Consider the following 19,914-nt stretch of genomic DNA (forward strand, 5'->3'; position numbering starts at 1 on the left):
TTAGGCCCAGGAATCTCCAATTACACGCATAGTCATGAATATCTTTATATATATATATATATTATCATATAGTAATATGTATTATGAAATAATTAAAATATATAATGTGAAAATAAATTTAAATACATAATTCACATAAAAATTGTAAATGTATAAAAAATATTAAAAATAATATAATAAACAAATAAATAATTCTTAAATTATATGTATTTTTTTATTGGAAAGGCAGGTGTACAGAGAGGAGGGCACACAGAGAGGGAGATCTTTCATCTGATGACTCACTCCCCTAGCGGCTGCAACAGCCGGAGCTGAGCTGATCCAAAGCCAGGAGCCAGGAGCCTCTTCCGGGTCTCCCATGCGGTGCAGGGTCCCAAGGCTTTGGGCCGTCCTCTATTGCTTTCCCATGCCATATGCAAGGAGCTGGATGGGGAGTGGATCAGCTCCCTGTAGGATCCTGGCGCTTGCAAGGTGTTGATTTTAACCACTGAGACATTACATTGGCCCAGAACTTATTACCTAAAAGAATGCCAGTTCCATGAGAGGAACCAGTTCCAGGCTCTGGGGCATCCCAGTGCCAAGGAGGAGAGCAGGCCCAGAGTGGCTTTCAGCTGGGTATGGGAGGAGCTATAGGTGAAGTTCGTGTTTCCTGTTGTAAAACAGCGGCTCATCTCTACTCCAAGCATAAGGGACATTTATCACCCTATATGAAGTTTCCCCCTACTCCATGTTTGAATCTTTCAACATATTCCTTCCCGTATTCTGTATCTCTCCCTTTCTCTCTCTCTTTGTGAATTAAATCTCAGCTTCCTAGCCACTCTCAACAGATTGAACCCAGCAGCAGATGGATCCATAGCTATTTTTATTGTGATCCTAGCTAAACAGTTTTTAAGATTCGGATCACAGATGAACAATAAGATGTACAACACAAAAAGCATCCTAGGAGCTGTAGGCCAGAGGCATGGGAGGAAACAGACATGAAAAAGACAAACCACAAGTAGGGAGGAGAGAGTGTTTCCAAGCAAGCGAATGGTCAACAGGACCTAGAGATCAGAGCCAAGACAGCCAGGCCAGCAGATTAGACATCAGAAATTCTAGAATCCAAGCAAGCAAGGCCTCAATACCAGAATGACCAGACTCTACGTTGGTAGCAAGACAGGAGCTTGATAGAAGGACTTCTTGAGATGGCCTACTAAGAAGACAGCCGCGTCACATTGTAAGAGCTCAAGTTAGCAAAGGCTCCGAGAACAAAGCAGTTCCTGTGGTCAGCCCGGCCAAGTGAGTCTTGGCCAAACATCATGAAGCATGCACTGTACCCCCAGCCAACTGTGTGACAGAATCACTGTGTAACAGCTTACATTTCTGACAAGCAAGGTCCCATCAGCCCAGAAATTCAATGACAGAAGAGCACCAAAGTAGTGTGAATTGTGGTCAGAGGCATCATGTGGCTCTCTGGCCTTTGACTTGATTCCGTGGTGTTCTGACCTTCGTACTCAGATATCCCTATGTAGAAATACTAGGAGAATTTTTAATCCTTTATTAGTGAAAAGATTTTTCTTTCATTTGTTGCTTACAGATGCCTCCAACTCTGGGAACACTGTATCCAGATACCACTGAAATGACTTGCAGCCCAGTCGCTTCTTTAATTCAACGCGCTCGCTAATGTTTCCAAAGGACATTGTTCGTAATCCAGGTCTGCGAAGAAAAACCTCCTCCTAAATGAAAACAACGAGTTTATTTCATTAATCTTTGGTCATCAAACATGTATCTAATGCAGAAGTGATTCTTTTCTCATCATCTGAACTAAAAAAAAATCTCTTTAGTTTCCTCTGCGCAAGAAACAAGCTGGAGACAGCCCGTCTCCAGCGCACGTTCACTTTATGCGTATGGCACTGCAACGGATGGGGAGCTGTGTGCGGACAAGACTGGGTCCTGTTTCTTGGGTTCTTCCCAAAAATCACTGTCCCCTGCAGCCGTCCCTCCCCCCACTCTTCCCACAGTATTCAAGGTCCCCTCCCTCCTGGGTTGCAATCAGAACGTCCCTCTTTTTAGTTAGAATACGTGCTGTGGTGGCTAAGGAGGAACGTAGGGAAGGGCAGTCTGGATTCTGAGTTTGGCTGAGTTTGACTTCACTGACTTGGCCCCTCCTCCTCCTGAGATTGCTGTGATGATCAAATGCTATGTTTATTTATTCTCAAACTTCTTGACTTTAAACAGATTTATCTATTCGCAAGGCAGAGTTGCTGATTCATTCCCTAATGGCTACAACAGCCCCTTGAAACCAGGAGCCAGCAGCATCTTCCAGGTCCTCCAACTGGTTAGCAAGGACCCGAGGACTTGGCCAACCTCTGCTGCTTTTCCTGGGCTAATAGCAGGGATCGGGGGCAGAAGTGGAGTAACCAGGATGCAAACTGGTACCCATATGGGATGGCAGTGTCATGGGCAGAAACTTTACACATCTATGCCACAATATCATCTGAGATCAAACTCTTTAATAAAAGCAAAGCCCCTGAGAGAGGAGGCTAGTGTGGGTACATGTTGTATCAGTCATTGTGAATACATCTGGGTAGTTTTATACATTCTCTGATCTAGGAAGCACTAAGAGTCAATGTCTAATTCTACCTGGTTCTCTCATGTGAGTGGCAGAAATCCAAGAACTTAAACCACCATCCATTGCCTCTCAGTTTGTGAATTAAGAAGAGGTTGGATTAGAAACACAGACGAGACTTGGCCCCAGTCACTCCAGTATGTGATGCAGCATCATAAGCACCTGTCCCACTGCACTCCCAGTCCCCAGGGAAGCCTGAGGAGATGGGTCTAATGGCTGCCATCTCTTTGGAGGGATGGGCCCATGGATGGCCTCAGGCAACATCTCTTGATCTATGCCCTTTCTTGTTCCTGTCACTCAATGTGCCAACGTGCTGTGTGTCACAAAGCTATTGATATCATACCTAAAAGTATGATTTTAACTTTCGCATTCTATATTCTTTATGATTTTAATAACCCACCCAGTAATTGCTGTGTTCATTTTAACTGTCTAGATCCATGACCAGAATTTGCATACACAAATCAGCAAACAAGAAATAAGCTTAAGATCTCTTGGAATAAAATACATGCATTATTAAAACAAGATATATCATTTTAGTCTATAGTTTCATTCTTTAATTTTGGGGGAGGCAGGCATGTTGTGTCTGACAGTGGAGGACAATTCAGATAATAACTGTTAGGATCTAAGATGCACTAATGCATACTCCGGACCTCCACATCTTGTGTAAAGGATGCTCACTTGAGCATTGGGGTGTGCTTCTCCAAAGCCCATCATCCCACAGCGGTGTACTGATTCCACTACCTAGCACTCGAAACACGCTCCTTGCTAATCTTTTAAAAGGAAATAACAAAGGGATCTCACATTTTCTAGTGTGCACACCTGTGTTAGCAACTTTTAAGCAATTCAGTGATTACTTCTGGGGGGTAGAAGTGTAGGTTTAGAAAACGTACTTTTTATTTCATAATCTCCAGCACTTTTAAAAATGAGCATGTTTTATCTTTTTAAGTAACCCTTAAAATCAATAATAACATACAAAATTGCATAAAATGTAAAAGGCACATCTTAATGAACTACTGAAAAATCAGCCACAGTCATCCTGCCTAGGTTGAGAAGTGGAACATGCCCAGCATCCCAGAAGCCTCAATCTTCCCATTCCAATTAGACTGATTATACCAGATACCCAGATGGAGTTACAGGCTCCTGGTTGTAGCCTGGCCCACCCCCAGCCATTTGCAGACCTTTGGGGAGTGAACTAACAAATGGGAATGTCTACCTCTCTCTTCCCATTCCTCTCTCATTATACCTCTGTCTCAAATAAGTAAATAGATCTCTTTTCTAAAAAAAATTACAGTAGACAAAATGTATACTATTTATCTGTTGCACTCTCTTTTTCCCTCTAAGATTTGCTTATTTTTATTTGAAAGACAGAGTTATAAAGAGGAGAAGGGACAGAGAAAGAAAAGTCTTCCAACCGTTGCTTCATTCCACAAATGGCCAGAAGGGCTGGTGCAGAGCTAGTCCAAAGCCAGGAACCAGGAATCTCTTCTGGGTCTTCCACACAGATGAAGGGGTGCAAGCATTTGGACCATCCTCTGCTGCTTTACCAAGTGCAATAGCAGGGAACTGGATTGAAAGGGAAGCATCCAAGACTTGAACTGGTGCCCATTTGGGATACCAGCACTACAGGTAGAAGCTTTACCTACTGGACCATTGCATTGGCCTCTATTGTACTTCTTGATGAACACTCATCAAGGTTCAGATTTTGGCTAACACAAGCAATGCTGTTTATAAATACCCATGTTTCCCGGTGCACAAAAGCACGTACACTGAATGAACTCGGCAGAGTGTAGGGTACTCATTAGTTTTGGTAGGTGTTGGCCAAACTGTTTCCAAATGTGAACTTGTAGAAGCTGGCATTGTGGCACAGAAAATTAAGAGGTTATCCATGATCCATGTTGAAGTCTATTTTAACCTTGTAGGCCAGGGCTTCCCTGAGGCTGATCATTGGCCCTGCATTTCTCTGCCTTTGGGGAATTGCCCAGTGAAGCCATAGTAGACTCTCGAAAGCAAATTGGGGGAGCAAACAAAAGGAATGCCTGCAACAAAGGCTGGTTATTATGGAAATTCTTGATATGGAGGTTGCAAGTTAATAACATGGAACTAGTTCCTGACATGGAAACTAGATGCCTGGCACCTATAACCTTGGATGAAACGCACAGGGTCTAAAACACAAATCATTCATATACAAGACAACAACTAGGGCCCAGCATGGGTGGCTCAGTGCCTAAATCCTCGCCTTGCGTGTGCCTGGATCCCATTTGGGCACCAGTTCATGTCCCGGCTGCTCCACTTCCTAGCTGCTCCACTTCTGTTTCAGCTTCCTGCTTGTGGCCTGGGAAAGCAGTCGAGAATAGCCCTAAGCCTTGGGACCCTGCACCCACGTGGGAGACCTGGAAGAAGTTCCTGGCTCCTGGCTTTGGATTGGCTCAGCTCCGGCCACTGTGGCCACTTGGGGAGTGAACCAGTGATTACAGTATCTTTCTCTCTGTCTTTCTCTCTGTAAATTTGCCTTTCCAAGAAAAATAAGTATTTTTAAGTGAGCTTGTGAAAATTAACATTTTTTAGCAGAGGTGTATGAGAAACCCTATTGTTCTCACCAGTATCAAACTTTAAAAATTTTTGACAACCTAGTTGATATCTCATTGAGGTTTTAATTCACGTTCCTCTGAGTAAAAAAAAAAAAGTGCTCTACACTTCATTATTTTAATAATAATAATCATAACAATAAAATCCATGAAGACCAAGACATACAGTATCACAGAGAGCCTTCAATGTATTTCTCTCCATCGGTTTTGTTTGTGACCCTTTCTAGGTCCTGGCAAGGAGCTTAACTCTCGGACAAATGCACAAATGGAGGGCAGAGCTCTGATTCCGCAGTTTTGAAATCTTTGACTATTGGTAGGAAAGAGGTAATGAAGGGTCCCAGGACCAGTGGTATCTGCAGCACTCAGGAAATTGCTAATAAAGGAATGCAGGGTAAGACTTGCGGGACTGGAGGGCTGCTCCAGAGAGATTGTTTGCACAGAGAGAAGGTGCTGTATTTTAAAAGAAAAAGCACATGGAAGAGGGAAAGCGAGTTCTCATGTGGGCTTATTTCCTTCCAAGAGATTCAAGTTTCCCTAAAAATAAAAGAAATCTTGAATACTAGATGCCAGTGTAGTACCTTAATTGAGAAAGGGATTGAGCTGGGGGAGGGTGGGCAGAGGGGTGAGTGGTTGAAGAGGGGTGATTGGGGGGGGCTGTGGCACTGGAAGGCCCCTGGAGTCCTCCCATGGCTTGCCAGGTCCCAGACGCGGGCCTGACCTTGTACTCATCCAGCCAAGTGTGCACCAGCCGCAGGTAGTTTCGCGAAATGACTTGAATGAGGGTCATGTTGTTTTTCACAGTCTTCCTGTTGATGTGTCCTACTCGAGAGCAGGGGATTATAAGCAGCTGGCCTCCACACATCCAGATCTAGACATAAGGAAAGGAAAAAAGTGTAAATGACTTTTGAAAAAATTAAATTTTCAAAAGGTTTGAGAGAGGGAGAGAGAGGATGAGAATCTTTCATCTGCTGGTTTTACTTCCCAGATGATGGCAATGCCCAGTGCTGGACCAGACTGAATCCAGGAGCCAGGAGCTCCTTCCAGGTCTCCTACGTGGGTCGTCTTCCACTGCTTTCCCCAGGCACCTTAGCGGGGAGCTGGACTGCAAGCAGAGCTGCTGAGATTCGCCTGTGATTCGGGTACGTCATGTCTCACCCTCCCCTTAGTCAGTTAGGACTCAGGTTTGTGTGTAGACACACATAGGCACATTCCGTTAGCATAGCTTGGGGCTCTTTCCACTGGATCTTAGGTGAAACAATTTTTAAAAGTCTTACATTGGCTTGACATGTTTTCAGTTTCCAATGATTCATATTGTTATTGTAAACAATGCCACAAAGAATGTGCTTTAGAATGCAAATCTTGCGGGGCTGATGTGGTGGCATAGCAAGCTAATCTTCTGAGGTGCTGCCATCCCATAGAGGCACTAGTTTGAGTCCCTACTGCTCCACTTGCCATGCAGCTCCCTAAAGATATGCCTGGGAAAGCAGCAGAGGGTGACTCAAGTCCTTGGGCCCCTGCCCCCACGTGGGAGACCTGGCATAAGCTCCAGGCTCCTGGCTTCTGATCAGCTCAGTCCCAGCTATTATGGCCATTTGGGGAGTGAACTAGTGTCTATAAAATCAGTCTATAAAAATTACCTTTCAAATACAAATAAATCAACCTGTTTTTTTTTTTAAGGGAGAATGGTCTTGCATGCCTGATGTCAGCATATTTGCCGTGACACTTTAGTGGGTCCGCATCCAGCAGCAGGATCCCCAGAAATGAAAATCCTGAACCAGCTAATCAAGGGACGGCGCCGGGTAATCTGTATGCTAACCAGCGTTTTAGGTGATTCTGATTCACCACCAAGTCTTGGACTCGCCAGCCTAGTTGATCAAGACCATATATCCCAGATTTTTAATTTTTTTCCTTAGAAAATCCACTGTTGTCTAATAATTTGGACAGTCGTGATAAGCAATTAAGACACTGATTCTGAAGATTTTGGTGAGATGCGTCAGTCAGCCAGAAAATCAAAAAGTCAGTCCCGAGGGACTGCATTAAAGAACATAGGAAGTAGTACTTCTCAAATAACACGGAGCCTAATGATCTGCTACTAGAAACCTGTGGCTTCCTTAGACAACCAGGAGGACCCCCGTGGTCCAGAAAACTCTCCGTCAAATTCCTGCTCCATCTTGTGTGGGACAGGAGGGCAGTGTGAGACCGGAAGGCCCAAGAATTGCCTTCTTCCATCATCTCTGTTGATGTCTGATGGCCTGCCTCCTCCCTGGCTCTCCTCTCCTTCCAGAAATGGGAACTAAATATTGAGCTAAGCTATCATTCTGGGGCCCTTCATTATGCAGCAAAGGCTGACAGATCCCAGTAGTCTATAATGCTTTATTCTTGTTTGTAAGTGAAAATGGAAGAATATTTGACAAATGACTGATTGCCATTCTAATCACTCGGACGGGCAGTAACCATACTGTCTAGCTCACAGGCTGAAAAGTGCGATGTGGAGAGAAAGCTCCTGAGTATCATGTTTAAGGGGTGAGGAGCACAGAAATTCCTGTGAAAGAAATGGAAATGACTGGGCCGCAGAAGGAGGGAAACTGGGATGTTGTTTTACACCCTGAGGAGACTCCTGCAAATGTCATGGGCTACATTGCCCTCCTGCAGATGAGAGACCGAAAGCGCTCCAGGAAGACCACCCATATGAACTGGTGGCAGTTCCAGGAATGACATCTCAGGATGACAAGGGTCTTCTAGGATGCTAATTGAAATAGACAATAAATGGGGTATAGGGAGCGGGGAGGCGGCATAATGGCACGGTGTGTTAAGTTTCTGCTTACAATCCTGGCATCCCTTATTGGAGTGCCAGTTCCAGTCCTGGCTGCTCCCTGCTGATGTGCCAAGGAAAGCAGCAGAGGATGATCCAAGCGCTTGGTTCCCTGCCATGGGTTAGGCTGCAGCTGGGGCACCACTTGCATGCCGTATCAGAGGGCTAGAGTCAGGTGCTGCTGCAAGGCAGGAGGTACGGCCCAGGTATCTGGGTTCTTCCCACTAATATGGGAGACTTGGATGGAGTATGATTCCTGGCTTTAGCCTGGCGCCGTCCCAGCTATTATTGGTATTTGGGGAGTGAACCAAAAAGAATTTTCTCTCTTCATCTCTCTCTTCCCCTCTCTTTGTCATGTTGTCGTTTAAATAAAATAATAAAAAATTTAAAAACAGTAAATGAGATATGAAAATATATGTGTATAGCTTATGCTTTTCTTGGGAAAGACACAGTTACTTGTCATGCTTAGAGACAGCTGCCATGGTCAAGGGAGTGCTTTAGCTTTCATCAATTTCCCTATTTATGAAAAGAATAGGCATTTCTGGCAAGATGAAGGGGACTTTAGGAAAGGGACAGTTGAGAATATTGGAGCAAAAGTAGTTAATAGGTCCTGGATAACAAGTTAGTTGTCACACAGGGTCAGAAAAAGGAACACCACACTTTTCAAAAATGTGTACATCAATCACAAAATCTAGCCTGTTCTGAGAGATCGGTTATGCCTATTATGCTACTAAGTCCTTTGATAACGAAACTCCTTATACAATATACTCAGAGAGCAATGTTAATAACATGAGGACTAGCCAACAAGATAGAATAAAAAGTGCCAAAGTCTTGGATATTATAAAATAATGTCTGGTTGTTGGCACTTAGGGGGTAAAGCTGCCACCTGTGGCACCAGCCTCTCATGGGTGCATCAGCTCGAATACTGGCGTCCACATCTTAGGGTGAAGCTTAGCCACCCCCTGGAGGTACCTGCTTCAAAAATAAAGTCTGAATTACCCTTAATGAAATTTCCAAATTTTCTCCTCCCCAAAGATTCATGTCCTTGTCGTATTGTCCAATTTTTTTAAAATAGCGCCTATCTATAGCAAAAATTCCTCCAGCCATGGCAGGTGATCTGGAAAGGAGACAGAAATATTAAACCAATTCCACAGTCATTACGGAGTATTCTAAAAAATCACAAATATTAATGACAATTTATAGTCAATGGCAACCATGTAAATAGTAGGCTTACGTTCATACACATTTCAGAATGTAAAAATCCTAAATTAAAACAACAACTAAATGTAAGCAAAAACTTTTCCCTAGCTGTCATAAAATTATGCAAGTAACATATTCAGATGTTGTCTTGATGGGCAGGAAAACTATTTAGAATATGAGTTTCCTGTGAGGACTAGTGAATTAGGTGATAGGGTTTAGAATTCTCCCTTTCTAAGGTCATTAGATGGATTTTAAATTTGCTTCTGGGGCACCTACTTTTAGTCCACCAATAATTACAGGATCCAAAGATACCAAACCAAATACTTAAAGTACAAATAAATAAAATGTATGTATTTGTTTACAAACATATTTACTGAGTACTTATGGTGTGTTATGGATCAATTAGTGAATGAACAGGCAAAGAAAGACCCCAGCTCGTGCAGGGGTGACAATCAAAGTGAAGAGATCAGTTAGACTTCGTTGCAGTGATCCCAGAGGATAATGGAATTCAGGTAGGCAGTGGCATGTGGCTCAACTACTGATACAGTTTGAAGATAGATTTGACTTGTTGGCTTATGGACCCGGATGTGGAGTGTTGGAGCAAGAAAAAAAAAATCAAAGTTGACTACAACTTTTTGTCCTGAACATTTGGTTGATGCAGTTGCTCTCCACCGAGATAGAAAATCCCCTGGGTGGAGGAGGCTGTGGCAGGAGGATGCAATTTTGCATTTCCTTGAGATGTCTGTTTATCAGGCACCTGGAGATGCCAAGTGGGTGGCTGGTTGCAGGAAGGAAAAAGCCAGGAAGGTCCTGGCTGTGGTCACACACTGAGCTATCCAGCTGTTTAAAGATGAAAGATGCAAGAGTTAGCGGGAGGGAATTAAAAGAGTTAACACCTGCATAGTCATTTAATTTCAAAACAGCACAGTGAAGTGTTACTGTTCTCGACTTTCAAGGGAGAAAAGTACAGAGAAGTAAAGAAATTGTACAGACCATACAGCTCTAGCTAAATCAGAAGAGAAGCAAAGAGGAATGACCAAGTTATATTGTTGGGAAATGAATTTATGTAGTTTGTAAAGCAAAGAGGTTAACTGTGAGGAAAAAACTGAACCTGGAAGGGGTGGTATCACGGCATAGTGCTGCTGTGTATCATGCCCACAGGGGTTGATTGAACCGTACTAGAATCAGGCACTCCTAGCCCCAGCTACCCCACTTTTCATCCAGCTTCCTGCTAATGTGCTTGGGAAGGCAGCAAATGATGACTCAAGCTTCAATTTATCCTCATCCTGGATTTGGAGAATGATTCATCAGATAGAAGAGCTCTCTCTCTCTGTCTCCCCAACCTTGACCGTACTACCACTGTGGTTTTTTTTAATAATAAGTAAATAAGTACATCTTTTAGAAAATGTATCAATACATGTGGGGAGTTGTCTGGAGGACACTTCTTTGCAAACAGCCTTGTAAAGGTAGTAAAAGTCACAGCTTTGAACAATGAACTGAGACTTAAAAGCAAATTCAACTGTTCTTGTACTTAGAAATAGATTTTGCTAGGCTATTTATCTAGGAAGGTCACATGTATACTACCACCTGTGAACTTACAGATGGAAACATTTGAGTAAATACATCCTATGTATGAATATCACACACATATCTGTTTCTCCTAGGCTATCCAGGTTACTGGCACTATTTCGCATTGATCAATGAAAGATTTGCTCTCAAGAAGGGGGTCCATATTCTAAATATATACACCTGACATTACAGGAGTCCTTAACCGCTGTGGCTTTCAGAATGGGAAATACACATTTTCAATGGAACATATTTAACATCTACCAAATTCTATTATTGAAGACTTTGAGAAACAAATACAAAAATAAGCCATGTCTCTTCATTAAGCCCAAGAAATTGAAAACTTTTTTTTTTCAGTGTCCTATTATGTCCCCATAATCAGAACACTCACCGGATTGGGTTAGTAGGTCCTTCTGGGCCATCCATCTCATAAGAGAAAACATTGTCCCACTTAAATTTCAGTGCCCAGTCAAAAGCCCCCCTCACAATGGGAGCGGGCTTATATTCCATGGTGAATTCATCAATGACGTCTATTACAGGGCATACCACCATGCTTGAGTCCTTGGCAATGACAGACAGCAGGGGCTCCAGCCAGCCTCTGTTCACCTCACAGTGGCTGTCCAGGAACACTAGAACATCCCCTGCAGAGGGTAAGCAAGCCAACATTAGTCCACATAAGCAAAATGCATGACAATCCAAATCCAAGTTTATTGCAGTATGTATTTGTTGTACATTTCATGGTTTTGCTTGTTAAAGTGCTTTAGTTTTCTTGGATGAGAACTTGCGAAAGACTTTTTTTATGTACAAAAATCGTTAGTGCACCATTGATGTTCAGAAGGCACTGGTGAATTAATTGTCCGTAGTATGGGACAAATTCTAAACAAACAGGTGGAGGTGCTGTTCAACAGAGTAATCCTCCATCTGAAAGTGCTGGTATCTCTTTAAGAGATAGAGTTGCCGACTCATGTCCTGGCTGCTCCACTTCCCATTCAGCTTCCTACTTATGCCCTAGGAAAGCAATGGACGATGGCCTTTGGAATCCTGCACTCAAGTGGGAGACTCAGAAGAAACTCCTGGTTCCTGATTTCAAATCAGCTCAGCTCTGATTGCGTCAGCCATTTGGGGAGTGCACTAGCACATGGAAGGACCTTTTCTTCCCTATCTCTCCTTCTCTCTGTAATTCTAACTCTAAAATAAAAATAAATCTTAAAAAACCCCCAAAACAAAACATGCGTAACTAGTCTGGGATTTAGTTTTTAAAAGTCATTCTAGTTTGGCCCTGACCAACTCATTTTAACCTTTGTTACACTGGAGACCATCTTCTTGGGGATTGAGTTTGGTGCTTGGAATACAGAGATGCATAGTTTTGCTCTTAAGTTTACGTTTAGAGACTATGGGAGGAAAAGGATGTGGCAAAATAAAGAATACATATTGTCAAAGGGCAGATGAACTCAAACTGGTAGGAACCTCAAAGTACAGGCAGTAAGGTTTACTTTTTCTGGTAGCCAACTCAAAATCATTAGGAAAGGGGTCAACACTGTGGCATAGTGGGCAAAGCTGTTGCCTGCAATGCCAACATCTGATTTGGGCACCAATGCAAGTCCTGGCTGCCTCACCTCCAATCCAATCCCCTATTAATGGCCTAGGAAAAACAGCAGAAGATAGCCCAACTACTTGAGCCCCTGGGAGATCAGGATGAAACTCTTGGCTCTTGGCTTCAGCCCTGCCCAGTCATGGCCTTCGTGGTCCTCTGGAGAGCCAACTAGCAGATATGGGAGATTTCTGTTTTTCCTACTCTCCCTCTCTCTAGAACTCTGACTTTCAAATAAATAGATAAATAGATAAATAAATCTTTTAAAACTCATTAGGAAAGTGTTAAAAGCATTCCTTGGTTAGGAAAACATATTCTGGTTGAGATATTAGCAAGAAAAGCTAACAAGATATCATCATATTAATACGTCAGTGATCTGAGTGGCCTTGCTCCTGCCGATCTCCTTGTGCTGACGTCACTGCTCTCCAGCCTGCCGTGTCCATCCGCCCAGAAGACCACGCCTTCCATTAAGTTTCGATGGGGAGGCTTTTGAAGTTACTGTGGAATTTGCCAACCAATGTGACTGTCAAGACCATGCTGGAAGATTATGGAATGGATGATGAAGTAGGTGATGCCCCAGTTCCTCTACCAAATGTGAATACAGCAATATTATAAAGGTTATTCAGTGGTGACTCACCGCAAAGATGACCTCTCCCACTCCCTGAAGATGATGAGAACAAAGAAAAGTGAACAGATGATATCTCTGTTTGGGACCAAGAATTTCTGAGAGTTGACCAAGGAACACTTTTTGAGCTTATTCTGGCTGCCAACTACTCAGACAGCAAAGGTTTGCTTGATGTTACATGCAAGACCGTTGCCAACATGATCAAGGGAGAGACTCCTGAGTTGATCTGCAAGAGCTTCAATATAAATAATGACTTAACTGAAGCAGCAGCCCAGGTATGCGAAGAGAACCAGTGGTGTGAAGAGAAGAAAATGTGCCTGACACTGTAACACTGTAAGGATTGTTCCAGATACCTGTTGCACTGCTCTGTTTATAATTGTTCATATCAGCAAACAGTAGACAAACACAGCAGCAAACCACTTGTTCTAGCAGAACATTGTCCTCATAGCATGTGTAATTTGAGTACAGATTACAAACCCAAATTTCTTCTAGTATGATCGAAAGTTCCTGTTTGCTTTCCTCTGAGGAAAAAGGAACTGTGGATTCGCCATAGAAAATGACATTTTGGGCTTTCTTCTTGCAAAGCCATTTCTGCCTAGTTTCTTTTTTTTAAGATTTATTTATTTTTATTGCAAAATCAGATGTACAGAGAGGATGAGAGACAGAGGGAAAGATCTTCTGTCCAATGATTCACTCCCCAAGTGACTGCAATGGCCAGTGATACACCAATCCGAAGCCAGGAGCCAGGAATCTCCTCCAGGTCTCCCATGTGGGTACAGGGTCCCAAAGCTTTGGGCCATCCTTGACTGCTTTCCCAGGCCACAAGCAGGGAGCCAGATGGGAAGTGAGGCTACTGGGATTAGAACTGGTGCCCATATGGGATCCTGGCGCGTTCAAGGCAAGGACTTTAGCTGCTAGGCTACCATGCCAGACTCTCTGCCTAGTTTCTTAACCAGGTAACTTGAGGGTACCTTTAAAAGTTGGCATTGTAAATAATACAATTTTCAAGAAGTATCCTGAAAAAAGAATGAAGATCTTTACTGATGAGTTGGAAACTTGAAAGAGGCTACTTGAAGTCAGTGTCCAGCGTAGGACTGGTAGAACGCCTTCCGTGGTCAGTCAGTGCTCCTAAGGCTGGCCCAGCTATGTGGGGCTGGCAGGACACCTTCCAATGATCGGTCAATGCCCCTAATACCACCCAGCTGTGTGAGGCTGGCAGGGTAATTCAAGTAGTCAGTCAGTGCCCCTGAGTCCAACCCAGCTGTTTGGAGCTGGGCTCCCTCAGTTGCGTCTGAGGACTTTCTTTTATTTTCAATCCTCTCAGCTTTGAACATATTGCCTAGAAGTCAGTTACTACCCAGTATGTGGGAATTTGGGGGGGTAGGGTGGGGATGTAACTAGTTTATTAGCTTTGCAAGTTAAAAAAAAAGATATTTAATTCAAGTGATATAGCATTTTCTTACAATCTGTTCCCACGTGGAGAACACTCTTCACTTTACTTGCATGTCGAAAACAGCCTTTATTGTGAAAAAACGTGGCAGAATCCAGAAAACATTCATCATGAATGTGAGATAACTTTCAGTAAAAGTTAGGATAGTGAAAAAAAGTCAATGATCTTCAACTTGATCTACAGATTCCCATTAAGAAGTAATTCCCATCAAATTCCAGGCTGGCTTTTTCTTTTCTTTTCTTTTGTAGAAATTTATCCTGATCTTCATATAGAAAGGTAGGAGACCTAGGCTAGCTACAACAATGTTGTAAGAGAACAGTGAAACTATAGGACATCTTAGTTTCAAGACTTACTGTAAAACTACAATAATCAATAAAGGTGAGATTGGCAAAGGATAGATGTATAGACAAAAGGTGTAAAACCTGAGTGTCCAGAATAAATCACGTCCATACGCAATTTTTTTTTTCTCAAGAGTGCTCAGATAATTCACGGAAGAAGTATTCTTTTCAGTAATAGTTTATTGAAAGAAACAACTGAATATTCTCATGCAAAACAATGAAACTGGACCCTGGCTTCATTTCATATTCAAAAATCAAGTTAAATAGCTCATGGCCCTAAAGGGGAGACCTGAAGCTTTAGCTCAGAAGAAAACAGGTGTAAGTTTCAGGCAATAGCTTCATACATATGACACTAACAGTAAGTGACAGAAGAAAAAGAGATAAATTGGGCTAATGAATTTTAGCAAAACCAAAAAAAAAGTCTGTATTGAGAAGACACCATCAATAGGGTAAAAAGAAATCTATAAAATGGGAGAAAATATTTGCAAATCATGTATCTGATAAATAACTTGAATGCAGAACCCTCACAATTCAATAATAAAGATAGTATAATTTTAAAATGCGGCAAAGGATTTGCACAGACATTGTGTGAAGAAAAACAAATGGCTGCTGAGTATATGAACACTACTCAACATCACTAGAAACTAGGAAGTACTAATCAGAATCACAGTCAAATACCACTTCACACCCACTAGGGTGGCTACAATGAAGGATCAGCAGATGCCGGCAGGAGAACACAGGACCCTAAGGTGCTAAGGAGAACAACTGGACCGCCAGGGTGGAACCCATCTGCAGATAAGAGACTGCCGCAAAGGGGGCCTGGCACAATGAGTCAGTGGCTAAATCCTCGCCTTGCAAGCACCAGAATCCCACATGGATGTCAGTGCATGTCAAAGCTGCTCCACCTGCTCCATCTGTTCAGAGTTCAGCTGGCGACTGGGGCTGACGTTATAGCACCTTCCTGTCCTCACCAACCAAAAACAAAAACAAAACAAAAAAGGAGTATCTTCCGTTAGAAAGACCAAACTGACAGTTGAGGTGGAATGCTTTCAGAGGCAAAAGGAACTTAGAAAACAATGTTAAAGTTGGAAGCGATGTGGAGGGTCTGTGAGGGTGACACCTGTACGGGAAGGGGGAATCAGACACAGTCACGGCTTGTGCCCAGTACATGTGCTTACCGGAAGCGTGAGCTGCTCCAAGCAACCTTGCTCGAATGAGTCCCTCTCTTCTTTCGCTTCTTATTAACTTAAGCACTCCCCGAAAATCTTCCAGCCTATGGTCTAGCTCTTCTTTCAAATCATCTGAAAAATATCCAACAATGACTTATAAACAGCAGCAATAGAAATTTAAATAATTCATCATCATTATAATTGATTTCCAATCCGAAAAGAAAATTATATCCTACTATAAGGGAGAGAAAGAAAAATGATCTATCACTGAAATAAAATAGAAACATTTTTTTTCCTATGGTTCTAGTGGAGCACTTTTATATGACAAGGCATTATTCAAATTTGAATGTAAAAAGCCTAAGTTATAGGGTTTGGGTACATGCTTACTTTGCTGATAACTGTGCTATAATTATACTATAATCAACTGTAATTGAGACTCTTTTGTCAAGTCATTAATCATTCAATAATTAATTGTATTTAATTAAACATTAATTTAAATATTAGTTAAATAACATTTCAAAAATAAATTAATAATTGACAGTTTAAAACAACTAAATAAATAATAATTAAATAATACTTAGATAAATTATTAAATTTTAGCCACATTATTTTTTTTTTTTTAAAGATTTATTCATTTTATTACAGCCAGATATACACAGAGAGGAAGATCTTCCGTCCGATGATTCACTCCCCAAGTGAGCCGCAACGGGCGCGGATGTGCGCCGATCCGAAGCCGGGAACCAGGAACCTCTTCCGGGTCTCCCACGCGGGTGCAGGGTCCCAAAGCATTGGGCCGTCCTCAACTGCTTTCCCAGGCCACAAGCAGGGAGCTGGATAGGAAGTGGAGCTGCTGGGACTAGAACCGGCGCCCATATGGGATCCCGGGGCTTTCAAGGCGAGGACTTTAGCCGCTAGGCCACGCCGCCGGGCCCAAATTTTAGCCACATTATTAAATGTTCAGTTCTGTTCATCAGTGAGAAAAGATGCCCATCATGTTCTTAGCACCTTTAGGAAAAAAGAGGTGTATCATCCAAGTGCTGGGAGGCTGACATGCTGAGAAAGGAAACGTGGAATCAGGTGAGACTGATCCAGGTGCCTCGGAGGCCTAAATTCCTACATCCCGGGAATCTGCACGCAGGAACTGGGCATTCATGGGAGCTAGAGTATGACAAGTACAGCAGCAGATCAGCTCTCCTTCCTGGTCTCCAGGAAGAGTGCCGGTCCCTGCTGAGAGGTGGGCCACAGGTTTCAATCGTTTCACTTCAGCCTAGATCCTGACAACATCTCTAGACTACAGGATGGATGGGGCACTATCAGCCAGGCTTTGGAGCTCATTAAGGCAGTTCTAACAGCAGTTGCCACTGGTATCAAGTGGAGGGCTTGGGTTTTCCCAAAGACGGTAATTATATCATCATGCAGTGAAGAGGGAGCAGGAGTGTAGGAATAGTGGGGGCAGCAGGTCAAGGCCACGCCACCTGTACAACTCCATGGGGACAAGTTTCCAGGTCCCTGACTCCCCATTCTCCTATGCTGAAGGAGTCCATCACAGGTTCCAGTTCTGCCACACTGCCTGTTAAGGATTTGTTGTGAATTAAAACATGGATGAATCGACCTTGAAAGCCATCAGAACACAAAGTCTTTCTCTGTCTGAGACTGTCAAGGAGGAGAAAGGGAGGTGTTTGATCTAGCAGCACATTTTTGTCTTGGCCATGAGCTGTGACCCTCTAGTATCTTATGGAGGACCACCATGACACATAACACATTATGAGCTGTTTATCCGATGGTATGGGCTGAATGTGTGTGTCCTCTTAAAATTCTTTTGTCCAAATCTTATTGCCAGCATGTTGACATTTAGAAGTACAGAACTCTCCACTCATGCACAGTAAACTACATAAAATGATTCCAAACTATGTACCAATAGCTCATAGTGTCACACCTGCTTCAGTACTCACCTCAAATATGCATTGTATAAAACATTCAAACACCATCATGGAGAGTACTACCTTCAAAGTAGATTAATCTTACCAAATTCACTCATGTCATCCACCAAAATAATTTCTTCAAGGAGATGAGATGGAGTGAGATTGATAACACTGTATAATGTCCGAAGCAAGGCGTTAATTTCTTCATTGTAGAAACAAACAATAATGCTAGCAGAAGGTAGATTGGCTGGATACACTTTTCGATGACACCTATGACCATAAGTGAGAAGATTCATTTAAAAGTTATGGGTGGGTGTTGGGCAGGGAGGTTAAGACAATGTTTAGGATTCCCGGATCCTGCATCAGAGTATATAGGTTCCACAAGTCCTAGCTCTACCCCAATTCCAAATTCCTGCTCATGTGCATCCTATAAGCAACAGGGCAGGGCTTTAGTAATTGAGTCCTTGGCACCAGATGGAGCTCTGCACTGAGTTCCCGGCTCTCGGCTCCACCCTGCCCTAGCACTGGCTGTTGTGGCCATTTGTGGAAGCTCCTGGCATTGTCTTACAGCAGCCTTGCCAAATCAATAGGAGAACATTACCTTTGCATAGTCATAAATATTGCCAGAGTTCTTGCTAGAGGCAAATTCTTTTTTTATGATTTATTTATTTATTATTTATTGGAAAGACAGATTAACAGACAGAAGGAGAGACAGAAAGGTCTTCCATTCACTGGTCCACTGTCCAAATGGCCACAACAGCCAGAGCTGAGCCAATCCGAAGCCAGGAGCCAGGAGCTTCCTCTGCATATCCCACAAGGGTGCAGGGTTCCAAGGCTTTGGACCATCCTCTGAGGCTTGCCCAGGCCACAAGCAGGGAGCTGGATGGGAAGTGGAGCAGCTGGGACATGGAATGCTGGCACTTTTAGGTGGAGGATTAGCTAATTGAGCTATCAAGTTGGCCCCTAGATGCAAGTTCTGATGAAATTGATCTGACTTAGGATCCTGCAGTATACTTGTACCCTACAGCTGCCCATACAGTGGATTCTCAGATCACGCTTGGACTTGGAAGGGTCCAGTGGGCAAAGATACCATTTTAAACACCATTCTTTGAAGCGTTTTAGACAAACATAGTGATAGATGACTGTCTAACTACTTTCTAAATAACGGTTCATTTCTTTAATGCAACTAAAGTATTCTTTTTAATACCATCTGGATCAAAAAATTAAAATTGCACATTATGAGGAATTTAATAAAGTGTTAACCATCTTAAAACCTGGTCAAAAACTTGAGGATGTGAGGCAGGCCCTTGAACTCAGCAGGCTAAGCAGCTGCTTGGGCCACCTGTGGCCCCTGTTGGAGTTCCTGGGAGAGGGGTCTGCCCCGCTAGAGAAACAGCAGCCTGGGAGACAACAAATAATGACTCAGGTGCTTGGGTCCTGACCAACTCCTTGAGAGACTGCTGGAGTTTCTGGCTTCTGGTTTCTACCTGGCCCAACTTCAGCTATTGAATCAGTAGATGGGAGATGAATCTCTCTCTCTCTCTTTCTCTTTCTCTCTCTGATTTTCAAATAAATAAATATATCTGCAAAACCATTTAAAAGACCAAGTTGGAAATGAATAAAGTCTTCAACAATCTGAAAGTTGTGTCTTTTAAAATGTATTTATGTGTTTTTATTAATTTGAAGGGTGAAGAGATAGAGACAAATGTGTGGTCCATCCATTAGCTCGCTGCTCCAATATCCACGCCAGCAGGGCTGGGCTGGGCGGAGGCCAGGAGGGGAGCTCCATCCAGACTGCCTTCCTGGGAGGCAGGCATCCAGACACCTGAGCCATTGCCTGTCGCCTCCCCGGGTGCGCGACAGCAGAAAGTAACATCAGAAGTAGAACCGGTACTTGAACCCAGACACGCAGCTATGGTACACGGGAAAATCAAGCAGCATTTTCATCATTATGCCAAATGTGTATCTCACTATAGAAGGTTTTTTTTTTTAAAAAAGATTTATTTATTTTTATCGCAAAAGCAGATATACAGAGAGGAAGATCTTCCGTT

At 43.0% G+C, this 19,914-nt stretch overlaps 1 protein-coding gene and 1 pseudogene across 1 annotated transcript in view; one reads left to right on the forward strand and one right to left on the reverse strand.

Moving 5' to 3' along the window:
* Positions 1 to 1,519: 1,519 nt before the first annotated feature.
* Positions 1,520 to 19,914, reverse strand: part of LOC101519389 (polypeptide N-acetylgalactosaminyltransferase like 5) — a 28,212-nt gene continuing 9,817 nt past the window's right edge. The window contains exons 4-9 of the mRNA XM_058654988.1: positions 17,967 to 18,133; positions 15,951 to 16,073; positions 11,160 to 11,409; positions 8,975 to 9,119; positions 5,909 to 6,058; positions 1,520 to 1,712 (exon numbers count right to left, since the gene is read on the reverse strand). Coding sequence (XP_058510971.1) covers positions 1,557 to 1,712; positions 5,909 to 6,058; positions 8,975 to 9,119; positions 11,160 to 11,409; positions 15,951 to 16,073; positions 17,967 to 18,133 — 991 coding nt within the window. The 3' untranslated portion in view covers positions 1,520 to 1,556. The remainder of the gene's footprint in view (positions 1,713 to 5,908; positions 6,059 to 8,974; positions 9,120 to 11,159; positions 11,410 to 15,950; positions 16,074 to 17,966; positions 18,134 to 19,914) is intronic.
* LOC105942321 (S-phase kinase-associated protein 1-like) lies at positions 11,452 to 13,321 on the forward strand (annotated as a pseudogene).

Source organism: Ochotona princeps, chromosome 25 (assembly GCF_030435755.1).
Source record: "Ochotona princeps isolate mOchPri1 chromosome 25, mOchPri1.hap1, whole genome shotgun sequence".
Taxonomy (NCBI): domain Eukaryota; kingdom Metazoa; phylum Chordata; class Mammalia; order Lagomorpha; family Ochotonidae; genus Ochotona; species Ochotona princeps.